This window comes from Haliaeetus leucocephalus, unplaced genomic scaffold, assembly GCF_000737465.1.
Source record: "Haliaeetus leucocephalus isolate CR32 unplaced genomic scaffold, Haliaeetus_leucocephalus-4.0 Scaffold795, whole genome shotgun sequence".
In the NCBI taxonomy this organism is placed as follows: domain Eukaryota; kingdom Metazoa; phylum Chordata; class Aves; order Accipitriformes; family Accipitridae; genus Haliaeetus; species Haliaeetus leucocephalus.
In genome coordinates this window covers 2,115,987-2,136,582 of record NW_010973231.1, presented here as the reverse complement: position 1 = coordinate 2,136,582, position 20,596 = coordinate 2,115,987, and the positions used below count along the sequence as shown (strand labels likewise).

General features: G+C 37.4%; 1 protein-coding gene across 1 annotated transcript in view; it reads left to right on the top strand.

Annotated features, from left to right (window-relative positions):
• Positions 1-8: 8 nt before the first annotated feature.
• Positions 9-20,596, top strand: part of OFD1 (oral-facial-digital syndrome 1) — a 37,613-nt gene continuing 17,025 nt past the window's right edge. The window contains exons 1-15 of the mRNA XM_010581547.1: positions 9-106; positions 2,729-2,929; positions 3,770-3,838; positions 3,922-3,949; positions 4,758-4,865; positions 5,606-5,742; positions 7,498-7,671; positions 9,640-9,746; positions 10,639-10,758; positions 13,221-13,294; positions 13,989-14,080; positions 14,221-14,410; positions 15,074-15,204; positions 15,585-15,696; positions 17,132-17,743. Of these exons, the coding sequence (XP_010579849.1) occupies positions 11-106; positions 2,729-2,929; positions 3,770-3,838; positions 3,922-3,949; positions 4,758-4,865; positions 5,606-5,742; positions 7,498-7,671; positions 9,640-9,746; positions 10,639-10,758; positions 13,221-13,294; positions 13,989-14,080; positions 14,221-14,410; positions 15,074-15,204; positions 15,585-15,696; positions 17,132-17,743 (2,251 nt within the window). The 5' untranslated portion in view covers positions 9-10. The remainder of the gene's footprint in view (positions 107-2,728; positions 2,930-3,769; positions 3,839-3,921; positions 3,950-4,757; positions 4,866-5,605; positions 5,743-7,497; positions 7,672-9,639; positions 9,747-10,638; positions 10,759-13,220; positions 13,295-13,988; positions 14,081-14,220; positions 14,411-15,073; positions 15,205-15,584; positions 15,697-17,131; positions 17,744-20,596) is intronic.

Genomic DNA, 20,596 nt, shown 5'->3' with positions numbered 1-20,596 from the left:
GTAGGGCAGGATGGCTTCGGTGGAGCGGGAGACGCTGTCCCAAGATGAGCTCCGGAAAAGGCTCTATCAGACCTTTAAGAACCGAGGCGTGCTGGACACGCTTAAGGTGTGCTTTATCTTCAGCAGGTGCTAGCTATGATTCGCTGCACTGCTTAACACTGAAAGCAGCGAAAGTCACGCCGAATAAGCATGTCTCCCCCCAAATGTATTATTTTTGCCACAGCCTAATTCATATTCAGCTGGTTTTTGTTTTGTTTCCCCCCCCCCCCAGATACGAGGTTCTTCCTAGACAGAAGTGCTTTTTGTTGTGGTTTAGTCTCGGAGCCTTTTTCAGGAAAGTTAAAGCCCTGCATCAGGTCTTTGAGAATTTCCATGCTTGATAAGAAAGTCAAGCAGGGAAGAGAGGAATAAATGAGAATACAGGCTTGGAAAGGATCTCCTAGGTCACTGAGTCTGCTTATTACCTACTATAAATAAACACACTATATGAATTCTTCTCCTAAAATATTCCAGTTCAGTTTTAAAACTATTTGAGCTGTTTTCTCCCTGTCTGCTTGTTCAGGAGAATGTCTTAGAATATGGTGGTGTTCAAGAGTGAAACTTTGTTCTGATTTGTAGTCTGGGTTTATTTATGGTTGCTCTGGCCTTTCTTCTTGTGCTGAAAGTGTCCTTCAGTTTAAGTAGCTCTTACTCCTCTGGATGATTTATAGGCAGCGGTCATACCTTTTCTTCAGTGTTCTGTTCTACAACGCTAAGCAAGTCAAGGTGCAGTAGTCTCATTGCTGGTTACCACAGTAGTGCTCTGCATCGCTTTGAAATCTTTCCCCCTTTTTTTAAAGGAAGTAGACCACGATCATTGTGAGCTTTCCAGGCAAAGTTTAGAATGGTATTAATCCTTCCCTGTTTTTGTGGGAAAGTCTGGGGGATTCTGCATATGTCTCTTCTTGAGGCGTGCTACATTTGTAGTGCTCGTCATTGTTTGGTTGACACATCCACATCTTGCTTTTTCCAAACAATAAATCCCTTGTGTTATAGCAGAAATTCATATCAGGCCTTAAATGCTGAAATGGTGTAGTTCATGCAGTTTCAGTTTTGCTAGTCTTTAAACAGCATCTGATCGCATTTTTTTATGACGTCTTGATCTTTCTATACTCCTATATGTGTCTCTATGTCACCAGAAAATTTTTTTAGCTCCTGCTTGTTATGTCAAATTCATTAAAGTTAAAAAAAAAAAATTAAAAATCAAGTTCTATATTTTAAGAATAGCATTAATAATCTTATAGCCAGTAATTCCCTGTTCAGGACAACTTGTTTCTCCCTCAGTGATGTCCATACTAAGCTTCCAATGCTTGAACCATTTCTTGTCTTGTTTGACTTACAATGCCACCTGACAGACTATTAGTTATTTAAGTCCATTTTCCTGCTTTGTTTTCCTTGTCTAGAAGATTATACATCGTATTAAAGATTTTGTAGCTTTTCTGAGCTGAAGAATTAATACAGTTGGGTTTCTTACGGATTTCTTATGGATTACATCTTCTAATGAGAATACTCTCAACTTTCTCGTGGTCTTATCTGTCTGCCTGTGCTGCTAAGAGGCAGAGCGGATCTGGAGCTACAGGTATGCTGGGTGGCCAACATACAACAACTGATTTCCGCCTTCCTTTCTCATAGTAGGGATGGGGATTTAGCCCTCTGCTTTCCACCTGCACTTGGTCATAAGATGTATAAGAGGTTGCTGGTCTTGCTTATTTTTGAGATGTCATCTCTGTTAAAGTTGGTTGAAACTGGAGAAGTTCAGAAATTAATAAGGAAAGCAGATTTTTTCAGTTGTCTTCGTTTCTCTCTATTGTCAGCCTAATTTCTGTAGAAGGCCGTGCTAAAATATCAGGCTAGTCTGATGATCTAAGTTTGTTAAGTTTTGGTAAGTATTTTGTCCTGGTTTTGGTAACACGCTACTTCTTTAATCAACTTTGTCAGTGTTGCATACCTGCTGTTGAAAGCTTAAAACGCTGTTTGTGTCGTGATCTTTTAGTACACTATAAACAATTTGTATAATTATATAATGAAAATTATTATTTCTTCCTTGTGCAGGAGGGAGACTTTCTGATGTTAGGTTACTTTTTTTCTCTGCTGTAACTCATAGAATGCAAATAAATAATAACAAATTCAATTTAATTATTACGAGTGCTTGTAGGCTTTTCTGATGAGTACTCTTTTGCTTCTGTACAAAATAATTGATACTAAAGACATTGAATTTCCTGTGTATTTTTCCATCTGCTTTTGTGATGGCATTGGCAGCTTCTTGATATGAGACTCAGAAGAGGACGAGTGAGTTTTCCAAGTACACCTGAAATTGAGGCCCCATCAGGCAGGCTTTATTTAAGCCAGGGAGAAGAAGAACAGGAAAGCAATGGTCTAAAAATGAAGCTGGGGGTACTAGAGTGGAGTTTATGTGAGTCCTTGACTGAGAACAATACTGCTTTTCAGTCCTGTATTTGATACATCTTGAGGGAAATTAGAAGATCACTGTAGCCACTGTTAGAGCGTTTTGAAGAAAGGTGCAGTGTTCCAAGCACTGTTCTAAATTTTGCCAGTTAGTCTGCCCATTTCTGTTATGTAGGTTGTGATATAACATGTACAAGTAAAATGAGACTCCCTGTGAATTTTGAAAAAAACCCTCTCATTGAATAACATGTAAACTAAGAATATAATGTCTCTTCTGTGTCAGACGCAGCTCCGAAACCAGCTAATCCATGAACTAATGCACCCAATTTTAAGTGGAGAACTTCAGCCACAGGTTGTTCCAAGTGATGATAGTTCACTTTTGATCACAGCTTCCAACAGTTTGGTGGCAGATCATCTACAGAGATGTGGCTATGAGTATTCACTTTCTGTTTTCTTTCCAGAAAGTGGATTAGAGAAGAAGAAGGTAAGTTTCAGTAATTTAGCTCTTCTGAGACTTCTAGGAGCTTTGCTTGCTGGGAGTTGTCATATTCCAACAAAAGTGAAAAAAGTCCCCTTTTGTGATAGTGAAATACAAGTACAGCTTCTGATCATCTCCATAAAAGATTTCATTATTCAGGGCCATTTTCATGAATACTTTAAGTTGGCAATAAGCTAATGATGCTGTTCTGGAAAGACATAGCACAAGCCTCTTAACTTCGTGCTTCGTCCATAGCTGTAGTCTGGCACGATCATTTGTGAGGCTGTGTGGCAGAGCACTTGGGGAACTGATCCCAGTTAAAGCAAGCCTTTTGTTTGGCCATTCAGTTCCCTGCAAGTGTGGTTCGTGGTCAGTTTAAGTTGTTCTAACTACAAGCTGTGGCTGAAAAGGGCAGTCCTTCCCCTCTCTGTTTCTTTATGAGTTTGTGATAGGGTGAAGATCTTTCTAACTGAAAATTAGTTTTTTGACCTGGGGAGTAGTTAGTGTCATTTCGGTTAATGAGCTCATCTGATTTGTATGATAAATCAAGAAAAAAGGCAAGGAAAGTAGCAAGAACATGTATCCAGGGTGGGGAGAAAATAAAACTCTCTCTTTTCACAGCTTCAGTTGATCATGAAACCGCATGTTGGCTGCCTTATGTCTTAGGTAGTGGAGATAAGTAAATGTAGTACTAGAACAGCAGACCTCTGAAAATGGTTTTACAAGGCAATAAATAGATATTTCTTGAATGGAAGACATTCTACAACTGTAAAATATTGCCTATTACATATTTGAAATTATTTTAAATTAGTTAACCTTTTCTAACTTACCTTTTTTTCCCTAAAGCTGTGGACTGTGCAAGATCTTCTTCAATTAATGAGAATCAATCCAAAATCCAGTCTTTACAAATCACTGGTAAGTTATTTTGATTTTGAAAATAAGCTTAAATTACAGTTGTGATGAAATAGACTAGCTAAAACATTCTTTATTTCTTACAGACTTCGGGAACTCGGAAGGAGAATAAAGGTACAAGATGTTTATACAGGATGCAGACAAGGATAATTGTGTCAGCTTCATTTTTATTAAGATGCGAGCAATAGGAATTCAAATTTCTTGGGTGTATGTTGGTATGGAATAATAAGGATTCAGTCAGACTTTGAAACTTGCAGTACACCAAGATGACGAATATTATGTTTCAGGATTATCCAACTGCTATTTGTGTGGATTAAGCATTAACATTCACCTACAAAATAAATGACTTGGAACATTAGAAATATGAGAAAAAATCTCTAATCAGTTATTAAATATAATGCTCTTTGGAAGCTTTTCACACTAACTTTGGCAAACTCGGATTTTGGTTTGTGTTTACAACTGAATGTACTGGCTTGCACAATGTACTTCAAAAACTAGTTAAAGATTTAATTGACTTTCCATTGGTTTATATAAGAAATAATTCTTATGTCTGCATAATGAAACCTAACTATATTGTATAGCCTAAAGGAGCTTGATCTTCAGAAACACCTGTTGCCTAATGACCTCATAATTAAAGTAGTAATAATCTGCTCTCTCAAATGACCTCGGAAGTCAAAGAGACAAAGAGACATGGATGAAAGGAAAAGTTGCAAAAGGACAGCTGTTGCAGAATGAAATGGACTTGGATTATGCTTATAATAAAATCGTAATAGTTTACTAGCATTGATTTTTACTTAAATAGTTGGTTCTTTCCGTAAATCGAATACGTTTTCTTGTACAGTGAAAATGACTTCATTAGTTACAAGCTCAAATTCAGTTTTGGTATGAAGTCAGAACGAATTAATATATTGGATCTTGATAGGTTTTCTTATGCAGATTTTAATCGGACTAACAGAGCATCATCTAAGTAGGGAAACTCATGACACAGAGACTCAGACAACCTCAGTGCCTCCTTACAGAGAATCGCTTGGTAAGTGCAGCCTCTGCAAGCAAGTCTCCCCAGATATTTTTGTATCAGTAAATGGTATGGATTTATAAATTGTATGAAAGGTTCATACAATTGTGAACATTCATATTCATCACTTGCTCAAATGCAGCCTAAAGTAATAATAAGTAAAGGTCATACCTATCATTAGTACATTGATTTTCTAACCTTTCTTAAAATAAGATGAAAGTCTTGTTATGATTCTTTTTTTTTTTTTAATCACTCAGATGTTTTCTTAGGCATTTAGCTAAGAGCTGTAATATCTTAGATGGACTGTAAATTTTATGTGCTGAAATACATTCTGGAAAACATAATTGTAAATGCATGCCTTGCTTCTCTTTCTATGATAGTGTTTCAGTGAAAGTTAAGTGTAGATTGGGAGTTCTTAAATTATAATGTGCTTGCTGTTAGTAATACAAAAAACCTAAAACTTGCATGCAAAAGAAAATTCTTGTGCATCCATGATAAAGACGAATGACTATGTAATACCACAAATAGTGCCTAAACAGCCAAGTGCTGCCTCCTAGTTATATGTTGTGTGGCATAAAGCTGATAAATGACATTTCTGTGCTGCCTCTGCTTTTGTACCACACAAGTCGTTCTATGACAGGGCTATTTAGGTAAACTAAGGAACTTCCTACAGAGAGACAGGTTCCTATAGTTTTTGGTAGGATAACTGTGGTGACTGTTTTTCAGTGATGATGGATATATTGCTCTTTTTATAGCTGAGAAGCTTCAGCTGATTGATGAACAGTTTGCAGACTCTTATCCCCAGCATCAGAAATACGAATCTTTAGAAGTAAAACTTCATGAATATAGAAAAGAAATAGAGAAGCAGCTTCAAGCAGAAATGTGTCAAAAGGTATAACTGGTCATTGAATTTGAAAGGGACATTTGTTAATTTTGACTTCTCACGTTACAAACTTTTAATACTTAAGGTAAATTGAAAGAAAAGATCTAATAGCGAGTTACAACAAGCACAAAAGGCTATGTTAATCCAATATCAATTGTTAATTTGATGATATAGCATGTGTATATTTTCCATTCCCCTGTTTTGTTAAATGTGCACAGGATGTTAAGCTTTTTATTCTGATGTTAATTTGTAACGCAACTTTTTCTTAATTTGATTGTCTTAATTTGGTAAATTTTATTTGCTCTTTGATTTCTTAGTTTTATGGAGAAACGTTTACTCTGCTTAGTCGTACTATTAATTTTCCTTCCCCATTAAGATTTTGAAGCTTAAATTTCAATATAATGCATAGCAAATGACAGGTGTGAATTGCAGCTGTGTAGCTTAACAGATAGTTGAGTTTATGTTTGAAAAATGGAGCAGAGAGAATATACTGCAGTTCATTTAAATATGGGGGGTTTTTTCCATAAATTTGATATAAACTCTTTGAGGAGATCAGTTTAGTCATATTTATTCAGCTAGACAAGTAGAAGGATGGAGAGTTACAATTGCCAATATATTTTACCTTCATTTTTCATTTAGTCTTTATTCCGCAACAGGCGCTGTCTTTCTAGTATGTGAAACATGTTAATTCATGTGTTAAGTTTGCCTCAGTTTAAGCAAAGCCATTGTAACAAAGGAGATTGGAATCTTAACCAGATATAAATCACTTCTAAATTCAATTAACTTTACACAGATTCCTTAGCAATGTGACGTGAATTGCTGTAAGACATTTCTAATCCAATTTGTGTATGTACAAGTGATACTGCACTGTCTCACCATTTCTTTCATTTTTCACAAAATTTATGCCTGCAGACCTGAATTCCTTGATCAGGTGTTCCTACTGTGCTTTTCCCCCTCTCTTTAACCTCACTTGCTCCAGTCTCTCAATTTTTCTGTCATTGTCTTTTTATTCTTTTGCTCATTTTTTTCTCATATTTTTTGTCTTGTATGCTTGCTTTCCATTTTGTTCCAGATTTTTGTTATAATTCTTTATAACTCTGTTCTTGCATTTATTGTACTTCACACATTGTATGGTGGCGTGTTCCCTACAGTTCTTCTGTGCAGTTGAAAGATGCATACTTTCCTGTTTGTATGCATTTACTTTTTTTTCAGTTGTGCTAAGAAGTCCGTGAATCAGGACTTCTGTTTCTGTAACCCTCTTTATGTGGAGTTACACGCTCTGCATTTTTTTATGTTTGGCACTTTTTTGTGTCCAGATGTATTTCTGTTGTTCCTGAGCGATTCAGGACGGGTCTGATTCTGCCATTTCTTGCATCACCAGTCAAAAGTGGTTCTTTGGGAAAGGGACAAGAATAGAGACAGTGTCAGAGGAGGAATTAAAGAGTGTGGCCATTCCTTAATTGCAAACAGAGTATCACTCCTGCAGTGTGTTTTTCTTCGTAGGCCTCTGTTTTGCTCTTGTCTAAAGCTATTAGTTTTGTGTAAGATCTGCTTTGGGATGCCAGATAAATGCATGAAAACTATGTGAGACGTGCAAATAGTATGTTCTGCTAAGATACTTTATCACAGTAATTTATTTTCATCAAATTATCATACGTTTCCTAACAAAAATTTCTAAGTGAAATTTAGAATTGTCTGAGGAGGGATTGTCTTTGTCAATTTGAAGATGGCCCTGCTTACCCCACTGTTTCTCCTTTATGTAAGCTAGAACATTTTAAAGAAGTTGAAATAGCAAAGATTAAAATGGAGGAGAAAGTGCAGACCCAGAAAGAAATCTCTGAGCTGCGTCATGAGTTGGAGAGGACACATCAGGCAAAGTCTGAAGCCTTGATTTCTCGTGAAAAGAATGCTATTGAGAGGCTTCAAAAGCAACAAGAGGTAAAGTTCCAAATATTTTTTCTTAATCTAGTACGAAATGATTCAGTGAGTTGATTAAATTGTTCTTTTATCTTCAGGAGATTTACCTTCAGATTGTACTTGGCTTATTAGTGAAAATGTTGAATTTACTTTTGTTCTCAGTGGACCTCATTTAGCAACTGCAAGAAAGAGTATGGGTAAATATCTAAGTAGAGCTGGCTGGAAAAGGAACAGTTCTGCAGGCTAGGATTGATGGATTTAAATGTAATAAATACTTTTTAATTTGTTTTAATAACTTTGCTGAATTCAGATCACTGAGTTTTTTTAAGAGAAAGTTGAACATATCTTTTAGTTATACTATAAATTCTTTCAGTTGCTAAGAAGGACTCTAAACTAAATGGAATATATAGTCTGTATGGTACGGATATGCCATCTCTATGTCACTATGTGTTGAATATTATTAATAGCCACTGTCTTTACTGTAAGCTAGCATCTCACTTTGTTTCTTTGAACACTTTTTTGATGAGTTACTCCTTTGGGCTGTTAACTATTTGCGTTTTGCCAGAGTACTAACTGTTCCTGCAGCACACAATAATTTGTACATAGTTCTAAATTGCTTCTCCCAATCTCTATTACTTTTCAGTTTTTGGAAGAATAGTTTGCTTGCTATTCTGTCACCTGTTTGCTTCGCCATCCCTCTGCTGTCTGCAGTAGACCTTCCTATCCAAATAATAGTCATCCACAAATGCTAACCACATTTTTGTGGTGAGGTTTTTTTGTTGTGGTGGTGGGTTTTTTTGGTTTTCAGTTCCTCCTCCCCCCCCCCCAAGGGCCCGTGGGATTAGCTAACAAAGCAATCATACAGGTCTCTATATAGTTTATTATATACTGGTCTTTACTATTGACCTCCTTCCAATCTGAAAGTTAAACATTTTATCACTACGCTATGAATTTCTTTCATGGTTATGTCCTTAGAAGCTTACAAGAAAACCTATTTTATGCTATCAATCTTCTTCTGTGGGTATGAAATTAATTCAGTAATTAAAAAAAAAAAAAGACAACTAGATCAGCGTATCGGTGAGGTGTTGTGTATGAATATCTGGCTTATGCACTTCCCTGAAAAGTATATGTGTCATTTACCTGGGGACTCTTAGTGGAGACTAGGAGCTCTACTGAGTTGAAGTATATTTACAATAAAGGTAGAAGGTCATTTAACCCTTTACTAAGATAACTTTATGCCCAGGTAATATGGCTTGACAAACTGCTCTGGTTTTTGCACTAGGAACAGCAGCTCAGCCTTTCAGCACTGTCAAATGCACACGGCTTGCAAACTTGATATGAGTACCTGTATGGCAAAATCATACTTTTCTTCTTCTTAGGCACTTATTATTTCTTTGGAGAGAAATAATGATTTGTGTGCTTAAGGACAAGAAAAGCTATTTTTTATTAATAAGAAGGTATGTGACTTTTGGTATTAGCATGTTTGGAGAATCCCTTTTACAGTTTGTTTGATTTCCATAAGTTAAACTGCAAAAACTGAAAGACTGCTGGTTTACTCAGTTTTAATTTTAAATCATGTTTTATCACGGGGTTTTGGCATTTGTTTTTTCAATTTTGCTTTTATGAAGAACATATGAAGCTATTGTTTATTAAAAAAAGTCAAGTGTTTGAACATGTTTACTATGTAATTTTTTTAAAAACAATTTTTCCTTGTACATAAGTTTTAATCAGTGCTATTTCTTAAAAGAAAAGTGTTTACAGGAAGCCAGTAGTGACTCCATCTAAAACATTTTCACTCAGGGTAAAAGGAGAAAGGGAACAAAAAAAAGATAATTACAATCAATTCTGGATGTTATTTCAAATTATGACTATGTATTTATTCGAGTAAGACCAGTTCCTGAAGAAGATCCTTGAAAGTTTGAACATGTTAAACAGTAAATACCTGTATAAAGTGTGAAGTAAAACTAGAGATAATATTTTGTGATTCAGATAGAAGCAAAGGAAGTATACGCTCAGAGACAAAGTCTACTGAAAGATATCGAAGTCGTAAGGACCAGAGAGGCGGAACTGAAGCAAAGAATTGAGGCATTTGAAGTGTAAGTTGCTGAAGGGCATATACAATGCTAAAATACGCTGTTGTCCTTTTTCTGGAAAGTGTGCTTCAAGATGTTGCTGCTTCTATGACATTGAAATGGATTATATATCCCGGAAGTTGTGTTTTGCATTTTCAGCAGTGTTGTATACTGTCTCTAGTAGCAGGGATACCCCATACAAAAAGATGTTTGGGGTTTTTTTCTATTCTACCTAATCCAACCAAAACAGTGCAGCATCAGTTTGGAGGCAAGGAACCAGATGTTTGCTTTGAAGTGCTTAAATTAAAAAAAAAACCGAAACAACAAACCCCAGACAACACAGTGTGTAACCCTAACACTCATGAGGCATGTATGTGATATTTTGCTTCTTTACTCCTGGGTTGTTTGGTTTTTGTTTTTTTTTTTTGAATTGTCCTTGGAAGATCAGTTTTCTTTGGTTAAATAAAAAAATAACTAAACCATTTTTGGCCAGCTTTTCAATACACTTAATGTCATTACTTTGTAATCTTTTTTTTATAGGAATATGAGTATCCTGCCAACAAAAACTTGTTTTTTTTTTTAACAACCCAGCAGAGGGTGCTGATAGAATACCATGCTCAGCCCTATCTCCTCTGAAGCCTTTCTGGTGTAGGAAGCTGAGCTAGAGTTAACCTGGGATAGCTGTGCAATTGATTGGTACTGGATTTTAAATAGGGCAATTTAGTTTGTGTGACATCTCCTGGTTCTTAATGAATTACAATGACAGATTCTGATGATAATTTTAAATTGCTACAGTGTTCCAAGCAAGCACATTATCCTTTGATGTCCCTAAATGTTATTTTAAAAAAACACAAAACAAACCCTAAAGTTTCAACATTGTAACTGGTCATTTTCTGTATATTTATGGATATTTCAGCACTCAGAAACTTCAGGAAGAGAAAAATAAAGCTATTGATGATGCACTTCGACGTCGGGAGGTTGCTGTGAAGAACATAGAGGAGACATATGATCAAAAGCTTAAGACGGAACTCTTAAAGTAAATTTTTCTTTTGTCTCTAATAGGACGCATGCTACTTCCTATGAAAACAGAATAATAAGTTCTATAGGATTTTTTTTGAAAAGTGTAACAAAGCAAGGACTTTGAAAATGTGCAGTCGTGTTTTTATCAGCTTGAATTCTTTACATCATTGCTTAGCTCTTTGCTAGTATGACAAAATGTTCTGTCACATTCAGAAAAAGCTTGTTATGGAAAATAACTCTCTTGTGATTATAGGTTATATTATTGTTGTAGTTTAAATTCTGTGTTGTTTTCCGGGAAAGAGATGTGACTTTAGTTGAGCGTTTAGACAAGAGGATTTGAAGCAGTATTAGTGAGTTCCTTTGACCACAATTAAAAGAACTGACCATTTTATGAATGCAGAAAAGGTATGGAGGGGAAATCAGCATTAAAAAGATGTTATAGGTTTCTTGGAAAAAGGGTGAGAGGCACACTAGCTCATTGTACGGTTAGATTGGCTCTTACCTTAAGCCCTCCCCATTTTTGGAGAGGGATTCTCTGATACAGATCACCCTCTTTTATTGACTACCATCTGCTTGAACATAGTTTCAAGGAATTTGCTTAGAAATGCTCTTTGAAAGTGTAAGACATCATCTGTGACTGCTTTTGAGGTGCTGCAGTGGGTATATCCTAACTTTGCTATTGTACTTTCTTGGAGTGCCTTGGTCAATTGAAGGGTTACATGATACTTCAATGCAGGCATATGCTCTTGGCATGTTATTATTCCTGTGTATTTGATGCCATGAACCAGTCTTCCAGTTAGGCAGTTAAACCAAATGACTGATGTATCAGTACTTGTTATTGCAAACCAGTGAACAATAAGTATTACCTGTGTTAGTGTGTCTTTATTTAAATTACAGAGGAAAGATGTAAAGAGTAGGTCTTGATAAGAATGATGCCTCAGCTGAAATTGAGTAGATTTGAGGGTTTTGTCAGAGAACAGTGAAATGCAACTAATGACCCACCTTGGTATCTTACTTTATCTAGTCCCTAACAGCTAGTTACAAATAATGCCTGTAGAGTGCTTTTGGTTCATGAGGAGAAGCAAATTATTTTAAGGATGAACTGCTGCTTAGCTTATTTTACCAACATACAAAATATTTTAGACATTCTGCAAATGCTCAGAAAGATAAAATCTGTGTCGTTTTGTCCCAAATCCTTGATGAAAAGTAGCAAAGAGCTATTATTTATTATATAGATATAATGATGCTGGTTAGGAAAGGAATCTTTTTTTTATTTCTATAGTAAATGTTAAATGCCATAACTGGGAGAAGGATCTGAGTGGTCTGGACCATTTGCAAAAATGCAGGACGATGGATGTGGCAATATCTGAAAACATTTATAATCTATGTCGCAGTCATGCAAAATGTTGAGCTTTCTTAGCTCCTGTAAATTCCAGTAAAATTGAATGGTAAAGTTGGATGGCTGCTGGGCTGTGAACAGTGCTGTACCTGGGCAGTGCTCAGTGTCTAGCTGGTGGCCGATGATGAGCAGAGAACCCTTGGGGTCACTACTGGGACCAATACTGTCCAACACCTTCATCCTTGATCTGGATGTTGACACAGGGCATCCTCAACAACTTTGAACATGAGGCTTAGTTAAGGGGAATGGCTTCTACAACAAATGGCAGAGGTTCAGTTCAGACAGGCTTTGATAAGCTTGGGGACTGTGCCAACACAAATCTTAGGAATTTTAACAAGGACAACTGCAAAGCTCTGTGCTCGGGGCAGAATATCCCTATGAAGCAGTATAATGTGGAAAAGGAATTGACTGAGGAGCTGCATTTCTGAAGAGGACATGGGAGTACAGTGAGTGCCAGGCTGACTGTGAGCCAGCAGCATGCTCTGGCAAATAAGGCAAACAGCATGATGGGTGATGGTAGTAGCAGCACGGCCAACAGACTGAGGGGAGTTGTTATCCCCTTCAGGTATTGGTAAAGGCTGTGCTAGGAATACCGTGCCCAGGTTTGGGCTCCCCAATTCAAGAAAGTCACGAAGAAACTGGAGACGGACTAGTAAAGGTCTGTCAGGATAGTTATGGGACTATCAGACGTGACCTTGCAGTTCATATGGTAGGGGCCATAAATTGTGGCTTGGGAGATTCAGCTTGGACATGGGGGAAAAAAAATTTTACTGGGCAGGTAGTGCAGCATTGGCACAGGTCATCCAGGGAGGTGGTGGAATATACATCCTTTGAGGTTTTCAAGACTTAGCTAGGAAGAGCCACAGCTGACCTGCTCTGGAGTTGGTGGTAGTCTTGCTTTTTGAGCAGGTGATTGGCAAGGCCCTTTCCAACTGTTTCAGTGGCTCTCCAATAACTAATTTTGTTAATAAATAATTGTGTGATCATAGTTTAGTCTGGGAAAGACTGGAATTTGCACAAATGCATGCACATGTGCACACACACATACTTTGGGAATACATAATTCTTTTTACTTCTAGATATCAGCTTGAATTAAAAGAAGAACACATAGCCAGAACCAATAAAGTTACTGAAGATGAGAAAAAAAATAAAGGTAACCATCTCTTTGAGATTAATAAAGTAGCTGTTTATCTCTAGAGCTTTTACTAACAGATATCAAAACACTGTAGTTACTAAACAGTCATGCTGTTCAGTAACAGTGGTATAAGTGACAGAAAAAACATCAAAATAGATTTTTGAAAACATGTAGCAGGATCCAGGGACAGGTCAGCAACTCCTTGCTGTTCAGAATGCAGTGGGAACCGTGAGCTGCTGCTTTGCACAGAGGCTGCAAAGCATTTTGCTTTTGCAGTTTCCCATCTCCTTCAGTCTGAAGTCTTAATAGCTCATTCATTCTCTAATTGAACTCTGGTACACTCTGGTATCATACTCTTGAATGGTTGCCAGTTTTTACATTTATTGTGCACAAGATGTTTAATTGGAGCTTGAGGAAAAGAGCTGGGACAGATAACATGTTGAGACTTATAAGTTAGGGACGTGTGAAAGAAATGATATATCATGTGCATATGAATTTGATTTACTTAATTCTGAAGGATTGTATGTATGCATATGTATATATGCACACAGTGTGACTTACATAATTTTGAAGGAGTGTGTATGACAGTCATTTTTATGTCTTGAATTAAATTGAATGTTGGGTTTAGCAGCTTAAACTTTTTTTTGCTGATACAATTTTTTACTCTACTACGCTACTAATTTTAATTCAGCATTTGTAATCCTCCCTGCAGAGAAAGCTATGCTTTTGCATGAAGAAACCATTGCTGTTAATTCAAAAAAGGAGGAACTCAAGCAAGCTATATCACGCACGAGAGAGCTTGAGGTAATTGTAAACATGAATTTAAAGAAGCTGTATTCTAATTAGTGCTTTTGAGATACATTTTTAAAAAAAAGAAAATGTGAAATAAAAATGATTTAGTAGTACAACAGTTCATAAGCTTCTAAACTGTTCTTTTTCTGCAGCTGGATTTGGAGTCAGCGAAGGCCCAGGTTCTCTTGGTAAATAAACAGAATCAGTTGTTGACAGAAAAACTGAAAGAGGTATCAGACTATCCTTTGCTAAAGGAGGAGAAATTGGAGCTCCAAGTGCAGAATAAACTACTTAGGCAACAGTTGGATGAGACTCGCAGTGAGAACCAGCATCTTCGAGACAGTCAGTGTGAATGATTTAATAATTTTCTTGTTTATGTTTCCCTACAAGTATTTGTTTAGAAGTAAATTTTCATTAAAATACATTCTTTGTATTATGTTTACTAGTAGTTTTTATTAAACCCCAAGTAATGTTTGTGTAAAATGAAACAGTCCTTGACATTATAAGTTTATTTTCTGTAATATGTCTGTATCGTAGAAATACTGAATTGTGGTAGCTATAATAATATGAAGAATATCCCTTTCACCCTTTGAAAAAAGCAGAGCAATGTTTCTAACCATAGCATTAGTATGGTTAATAATGGTAAAAGAACATTGCACTATTATTTTTAAGTGCTTGCCTGACTATAGTCATAAAATGCCAAGTATTTTTAATGTGCATTTGAGATTACAGGAGAGTAGAGATGTACATCCAGTTAGGGAGGTAAGGATATGTATTTTTCTTCCGGAGTAGGACAGTCTGTGTCTAGTTCTTAGATGACTACACCAACGAAAATTTCAGTCCTTTGTAAAAGGAGGAGAAAAAAATCCTTAAGTACTTTATTCAAACAAAGCCTTGTTAGGTTTTTCAAACCAAATCAGCTTTACATTTTGAAGGGGTATCGTGTAGAAAAGTGCACACTCATTATTCTACGGCTGAGTGTCTAGTATTTCTCTTTCTGGGTAGAGCTATCGCAGCCCTCGGCGGAGCACCTGGCCTGCCAAGTGGAGCTGAGGAGAGTGGAACATTCTAGGAAGCTGGCGCTGGATGAATTTGAAAGTCATAGGCAGATTTTGGAAAAGCAGCTACAAAGTGAGGTAAATTATTGTTTCTAAATAATTTGAATCCTTTCTTTTTCCTGCCATCCTGTTCATTTTTATCTATGTACCTGTGCAGGCCGTTTAGCATGTAGTTAGGGGGATTGTTTGTACTCCACTTATTTTTATGTAAACAACTCTAAAGAAAACAAACAAAAAGAACACCAAAAAGCAACCAAAAAAACCCCAAGACACTAACCCAACATAAACAAAGTAAATCTTTCCAAGTCATTAAGTTGTCAGCACTGACTTTCAGTAGGATACTATGTGTATGGTTTAACTGGACCTGAAAACCATTTAGAAACAAGTATTCAGCCAGCTGAGATTACTCTTTGTGTTTGAATTATGCTGATTTTTGTTTTCCTCTCGATCTGCTATAGGTTGAGCGTTGTGCCCAGTTAAAGACCCAACTGTTAGAGTCGGAAGCTACTGTCAGGAAGTTAAATGTGCAGGTTGAGGAACTGAAACTGCAGGTGAAACAAACACAGGCAGGTTTGTATCTTACACCAGAGCAGTCCTTTACGAAGTTCACTTACCTAACTAGTATAAGAATTTCCAGAAGCTTAAAAAAGCTGCAGTTGTATGCCACCAGTGAGTAGACTTCAAGTTTAAAATCAAAATTATTTAAAAGCCCAGTGTAAAAAGCAGACTCATTACAACTTCCCTTCCTTTCAGAAAACATACACATAAGAGGAAGGGAAAACATTCCTCCCTGAATACTTGCATGTTTTTATTGTCTGTTTTTCCTCAGTATGAAGACATTAGCGTTTGGTGATAACATAATCACTGTTTTCCAGGAGGCAAGTTGTGTTTTAATGCCTTTTGATTCTTGAATGTTCATAATAAGAGTAATCAATTTGAAATTGTATTGTGTACTTCACAAATTTAAATCTAACTTTTAAACAGTTGTTGTCAAGGCTAACAGCTTATGCACCTCATATAGGCATTAGAAAGAGAGGCAGGCACTTGCGTAAAGCAATTCAGTCTGCTGAAGAAATGTATTTCTAAAGATGCCTATCGGTCTTGCTAATATCAAGTATGATAAATAAAAGTTTGGGGATGTATATTTAATCTAAAAATATGGAATTAAATTCTGCAATGGTTATACATTGTATACAGCATGTTTTGCACCATAGTTCAATATATGCAGTATTTTATTCACTAGACCAATGTGTACCTTTTCATATATGGTACAAGTATCAGTACCATTTGGAATTGGAAATTTGTTAGTGTCAAAATAGCAAATATATATTTTAATTAAATGACTGAAAGTACTGCATGGACTTTTATTTTGCATCAGAGTTAAGGATGTAATTGAACAAACATTTATGTAGAATAAAAATAAGTTGGTGGTTTTGCTGAGAAAGATACAGCCCTATAGATTGGTCTTTTGGGCTTGCTGAAGCACATACAAGTGCAAGCCAGGAAGCAGACAGCCCTGAAACATTCAATTTAACTGACAATTTTGGAGAAGTACTTTGTTTTTTTAAAAACAACAATTTGTCTCCAGATTTCTTTTTTTATCTAAATAGAAGGAAGCTGTTAAGACTTGTGGCCTGCCCTGTGTCCCTCACCTTTTAACAGTGTGATTGGATATAATGTGTCCAAAGTGGTGATGTTTTAATTTTTATTCATTTCTTTAAACGTAATTTAAGCAATAACATTGTAGAGGGCATAGTTCAGGTAGTTGTACACGGAAGGATTATATAATAAAAAAATAATATCAGCGATGATTTGCAGCTATGCAAACTGTGCATTGAAAATACATTTAAGTCAAACCATTAAATTCTCACAATTGAGCCAATCCCATGTTAAAATAATTTTAATCAAACTGATATTTACATGCTGTGTTTTACTGTTTCTGTTTCATTATGGGTCTCCCTCTCTCACTCTTTACTGTCACTCACTTTCTCTTGCTATCTTTTAGCTCTAGAAAATGAAGTGTATCGGAATCCAAAGCCTTCACTTGTTGATCGCTCTGTCCTTGACTTCACTGGTGACAGAATTGTACCTCATGATATTTATGTGGATAGCACATTCCTAAAGAATCAGGTTATGACTGATGTGATGAAGGTAAACGCTGTGCCAAGATTTGGCTATCAGCAGCAGTTACAGCCACGCAGTGCTTCTCCAGATTCTGACCTAGAGTGTATGGCACAAACCTGGGCTAGAATAAAAGAACTAGAAAAAGAGGCAGAGTATTTGGAAGAAGCCTACAGGAACTACCAACACAGAGTCATGCAGGATGCAGCTGCAAGCAGAACGCCAAGAAAGATGCAGTCTCCTTTACTCCTACAGTGTGCTGTTAGTAGACCTCCCGTGACAACCCAGCATGAACTTCTAGAGGATAATCCCAGCTCCCAGCGCTCCCCCCTGCACAGTCCAAGAGGTGAAAAACACATCAAAAAATCTGGGCAGGTTGAGGTCTTTAAAAATCCCTTAACACCACCGTGCAGAGGAGCGTCTTCTTCAAGACGCCTTTCTTCTACTCCCATTTCGAAATTGGAAAGAGATCTCGGTAACAAGAAAACTTCAGATGGTAAGTCACAATTTTTAATCTGGTGTTGTATTCGGCTTTTACTTACTGTTCTTCTTGCACTATGGGAAAAGAAAGATTTAGTAGTGGTTTCACTTATTGGTTATTTGCTAAGAGGCAGGAGAAGTCAGAGACAAAATATGCTAGCTGCTTGGAGTATTGCTTCTTCATGGAAACAAGTACTGGAGAAGTACGTTGAGGGAGGCTAAACATACTGCACTTAGTTCAGGTAGCTTTATAGAGAAGACTACGCTATATAATTCAATACAGGTGTAACCTTATGATGTGCAGTTTCATTCAAAAGTTGCTATGAAGTATAACTACGTTGTAACATTAACTGTAATTTCCCAGGTTTAATAACCCTCCCTCTGTATTCCTATCCTTTCATTTAGCTATTGTAGTTAATGTGTGCAGCAGAAGGCTGCTTTGTCTGGCTTCTCTTAAATTGAGTTTTCCAGTCTGAAAGGTCCAGATTTGCTTTTCTTTTTTCTTTTTTTTTGCTGTGACATCTTTATCAAATGTTCCTGAGCAATTGTGAGAGGGAGGGGATTAGTGTTTGGTCATGATTGGAAAATTGTAATTTGCTATTAATTTCACAGTGTCATATAATTACTTAGTTGGTTTTTTTGAAGGGGCAGTACTCAGAAAAGCAAGCAAAATAGAAAAGAATTGAAAATGAAAAAAACATTACACTGTTTCAAATCTGCAGTAGGTCTGCTTCTTGAGTCATGCAATTCTTGTCACCCTAGCTCAAAGTGGTTTTAACAGGATGAAAAAAGAGACAGTACCAAAAAAAAAAGATAATCATCAACTTCTGCATGAAGGAAGGTTAAATACAAGAAGGGCAGCTTAGTTTGGAAAAGAGTTGGCTGAGGTGGGCTGTGGCAAATCTGGAAAGCAATGAGTGATGTGGAAAAGGTGAAAAGGGATCAATAAATCACTGCTTCACAGACCCCAGAATCCTGTGAAATTGCAAGGAAAGAGGTGGAAGTACTTTTTCATACCATGAGTAAGTTGTGGAATTTATTGCTTCTGTGGCAACAAGTGTAGATGCAGGAATAAAACTGCCCTGTCAGGAGGACCCAAAAAAGTATTGATTGAGGAAAGGCTGGGGTGGGTGTTGCCAGAAGTAAGATTTAAGTATTCTCCTTTTTTAACTTTAGTTTTGTTTAGTTATGGGCACTGCTAGAAACAGGTTACAAACAGTCTGATCTATTGACGCTGTCCCTGTGTTTCTGCATGTAGAATGTCATGCTCTGTTACTGAAAACATATTTGAGAACTTGAACTTCCAAAGCAGTCTTTTACGTTTTAAGTTTTCTCTGTCAGCTTCTGTATAAAGTACCTACAGGCTATTTAATACTGCACACACACACAAAATCTTCCATAAAAGTAGGGTTTTGTTGTAAAATCAGGAAATGTAAAAATTAAAGCTGTGTGCGTAACCTTAACAATCCTTCCTGTCTTTGTACCTGTCACAAGCTAGTTACGTGATGGCTGATTTCTTTTTTCCATTGGATCTGTTCTTTGCTTAATGCACAAGACTGACTTGTTCTGGAGACGGATAAGAGCTGAATAACAGAGGGCATTACCTGACTTAGGTGTTACAGAAAATGAGCGCTATGTAAGTGTAGGAGGCTGGGTTACAACTAGTTGGTTATGTTCTCAAGGTAAACTGATGCAGTACTTGCCCCAGTAAGCATGGTATCTTCAGTGCTAATGTGCTGTGGAGTGATTTATCTGCTTCCAGTTAGATTCCTTCCCCACTGATAAGTCACTTCCATTTCAAGAGTCTTCTGAGGAGGAGTGCTGTTATTGGTATATATGTTATCCTTTGTGCTAGAGATGGCTGAAGCACCAGATTTGTTTTTGCTAGAAAACCATAAGTCATTCTGGAAGCTTCCATGGAGCTTTTCAGTGCTGTTGAAGATGCCAGTCTGAACAGCTCAGAATAAATTTTAAGAGCTAAAAGCTATCATGCGCGTGAGTCTGAGATTTGTTTTTCCTTTAAGTGAGGTATACCTCAGTGACAGCTCCAGCTTAGTCATCAGCACGTCTTCCTTCGAAGGATGAAAGGAAGAAGTGTGTCCTCCTGTAAAATACTTGTAGTTGGCAGATCTAGCAGCTGCTTTACTGCATAATCTGCCAATGGAAGGGTATGTGATTTTCTCTCTTCCTTTAAATTAGCTCATTTTGACTAGTTTTCAATTAGCATTTGACTGTTTTCCTTCCCAAGCCCATGCATGTTGGACATCTTTCAGGCTTTGACTTTCTACTGGGAAGGAGTAAGCCCATTTCTTTAAGAGCAACTAAAAGTAGGACAGGAGCCTTTGCTGTTTTTCCCCTGCTTGCTGTCTCCAATATCGGGTATCGTGGTTTCAGCCCAGCCGGTAACAAAGCACCACGCAGCCGCTCGGTCACTCCCCTCCCATCCCGGCCACAGTGGGATGAGGAGAAAATATAAAGGCAGGCTCATGGGTCAAGACAAAGACAGGGAGGGATCACTCCCCACTTATGGTCACGGGCAAAAGACAGGCTCAACTTGGGGAAGAAACGAAATCAATTTCATTTACTACCAATCAAATCAAAACAAGGATTCTGAGAAGTAACCCCAAACTTTAGAACACCTTCCCCCCAGTCCTCCCTCCTGCCTGCCTCAGCGGGGAATGGGGGTTGGGGTCAGCTCGCCACACCTGGTCTCTGCCGCTCCTTCCTCCTCAGGGGGAGGAGGACTCCTCACACTCTTCCTCCACGAACTTCTCCAAGGTGAGTCCCTCCCGCGGGCTGCAGTCCTTCAGTCCCAGCCTGCTCCACAGAGCGGCGGCCATCTTGGGGGGGCTCCCCTCCCCTCCACCGG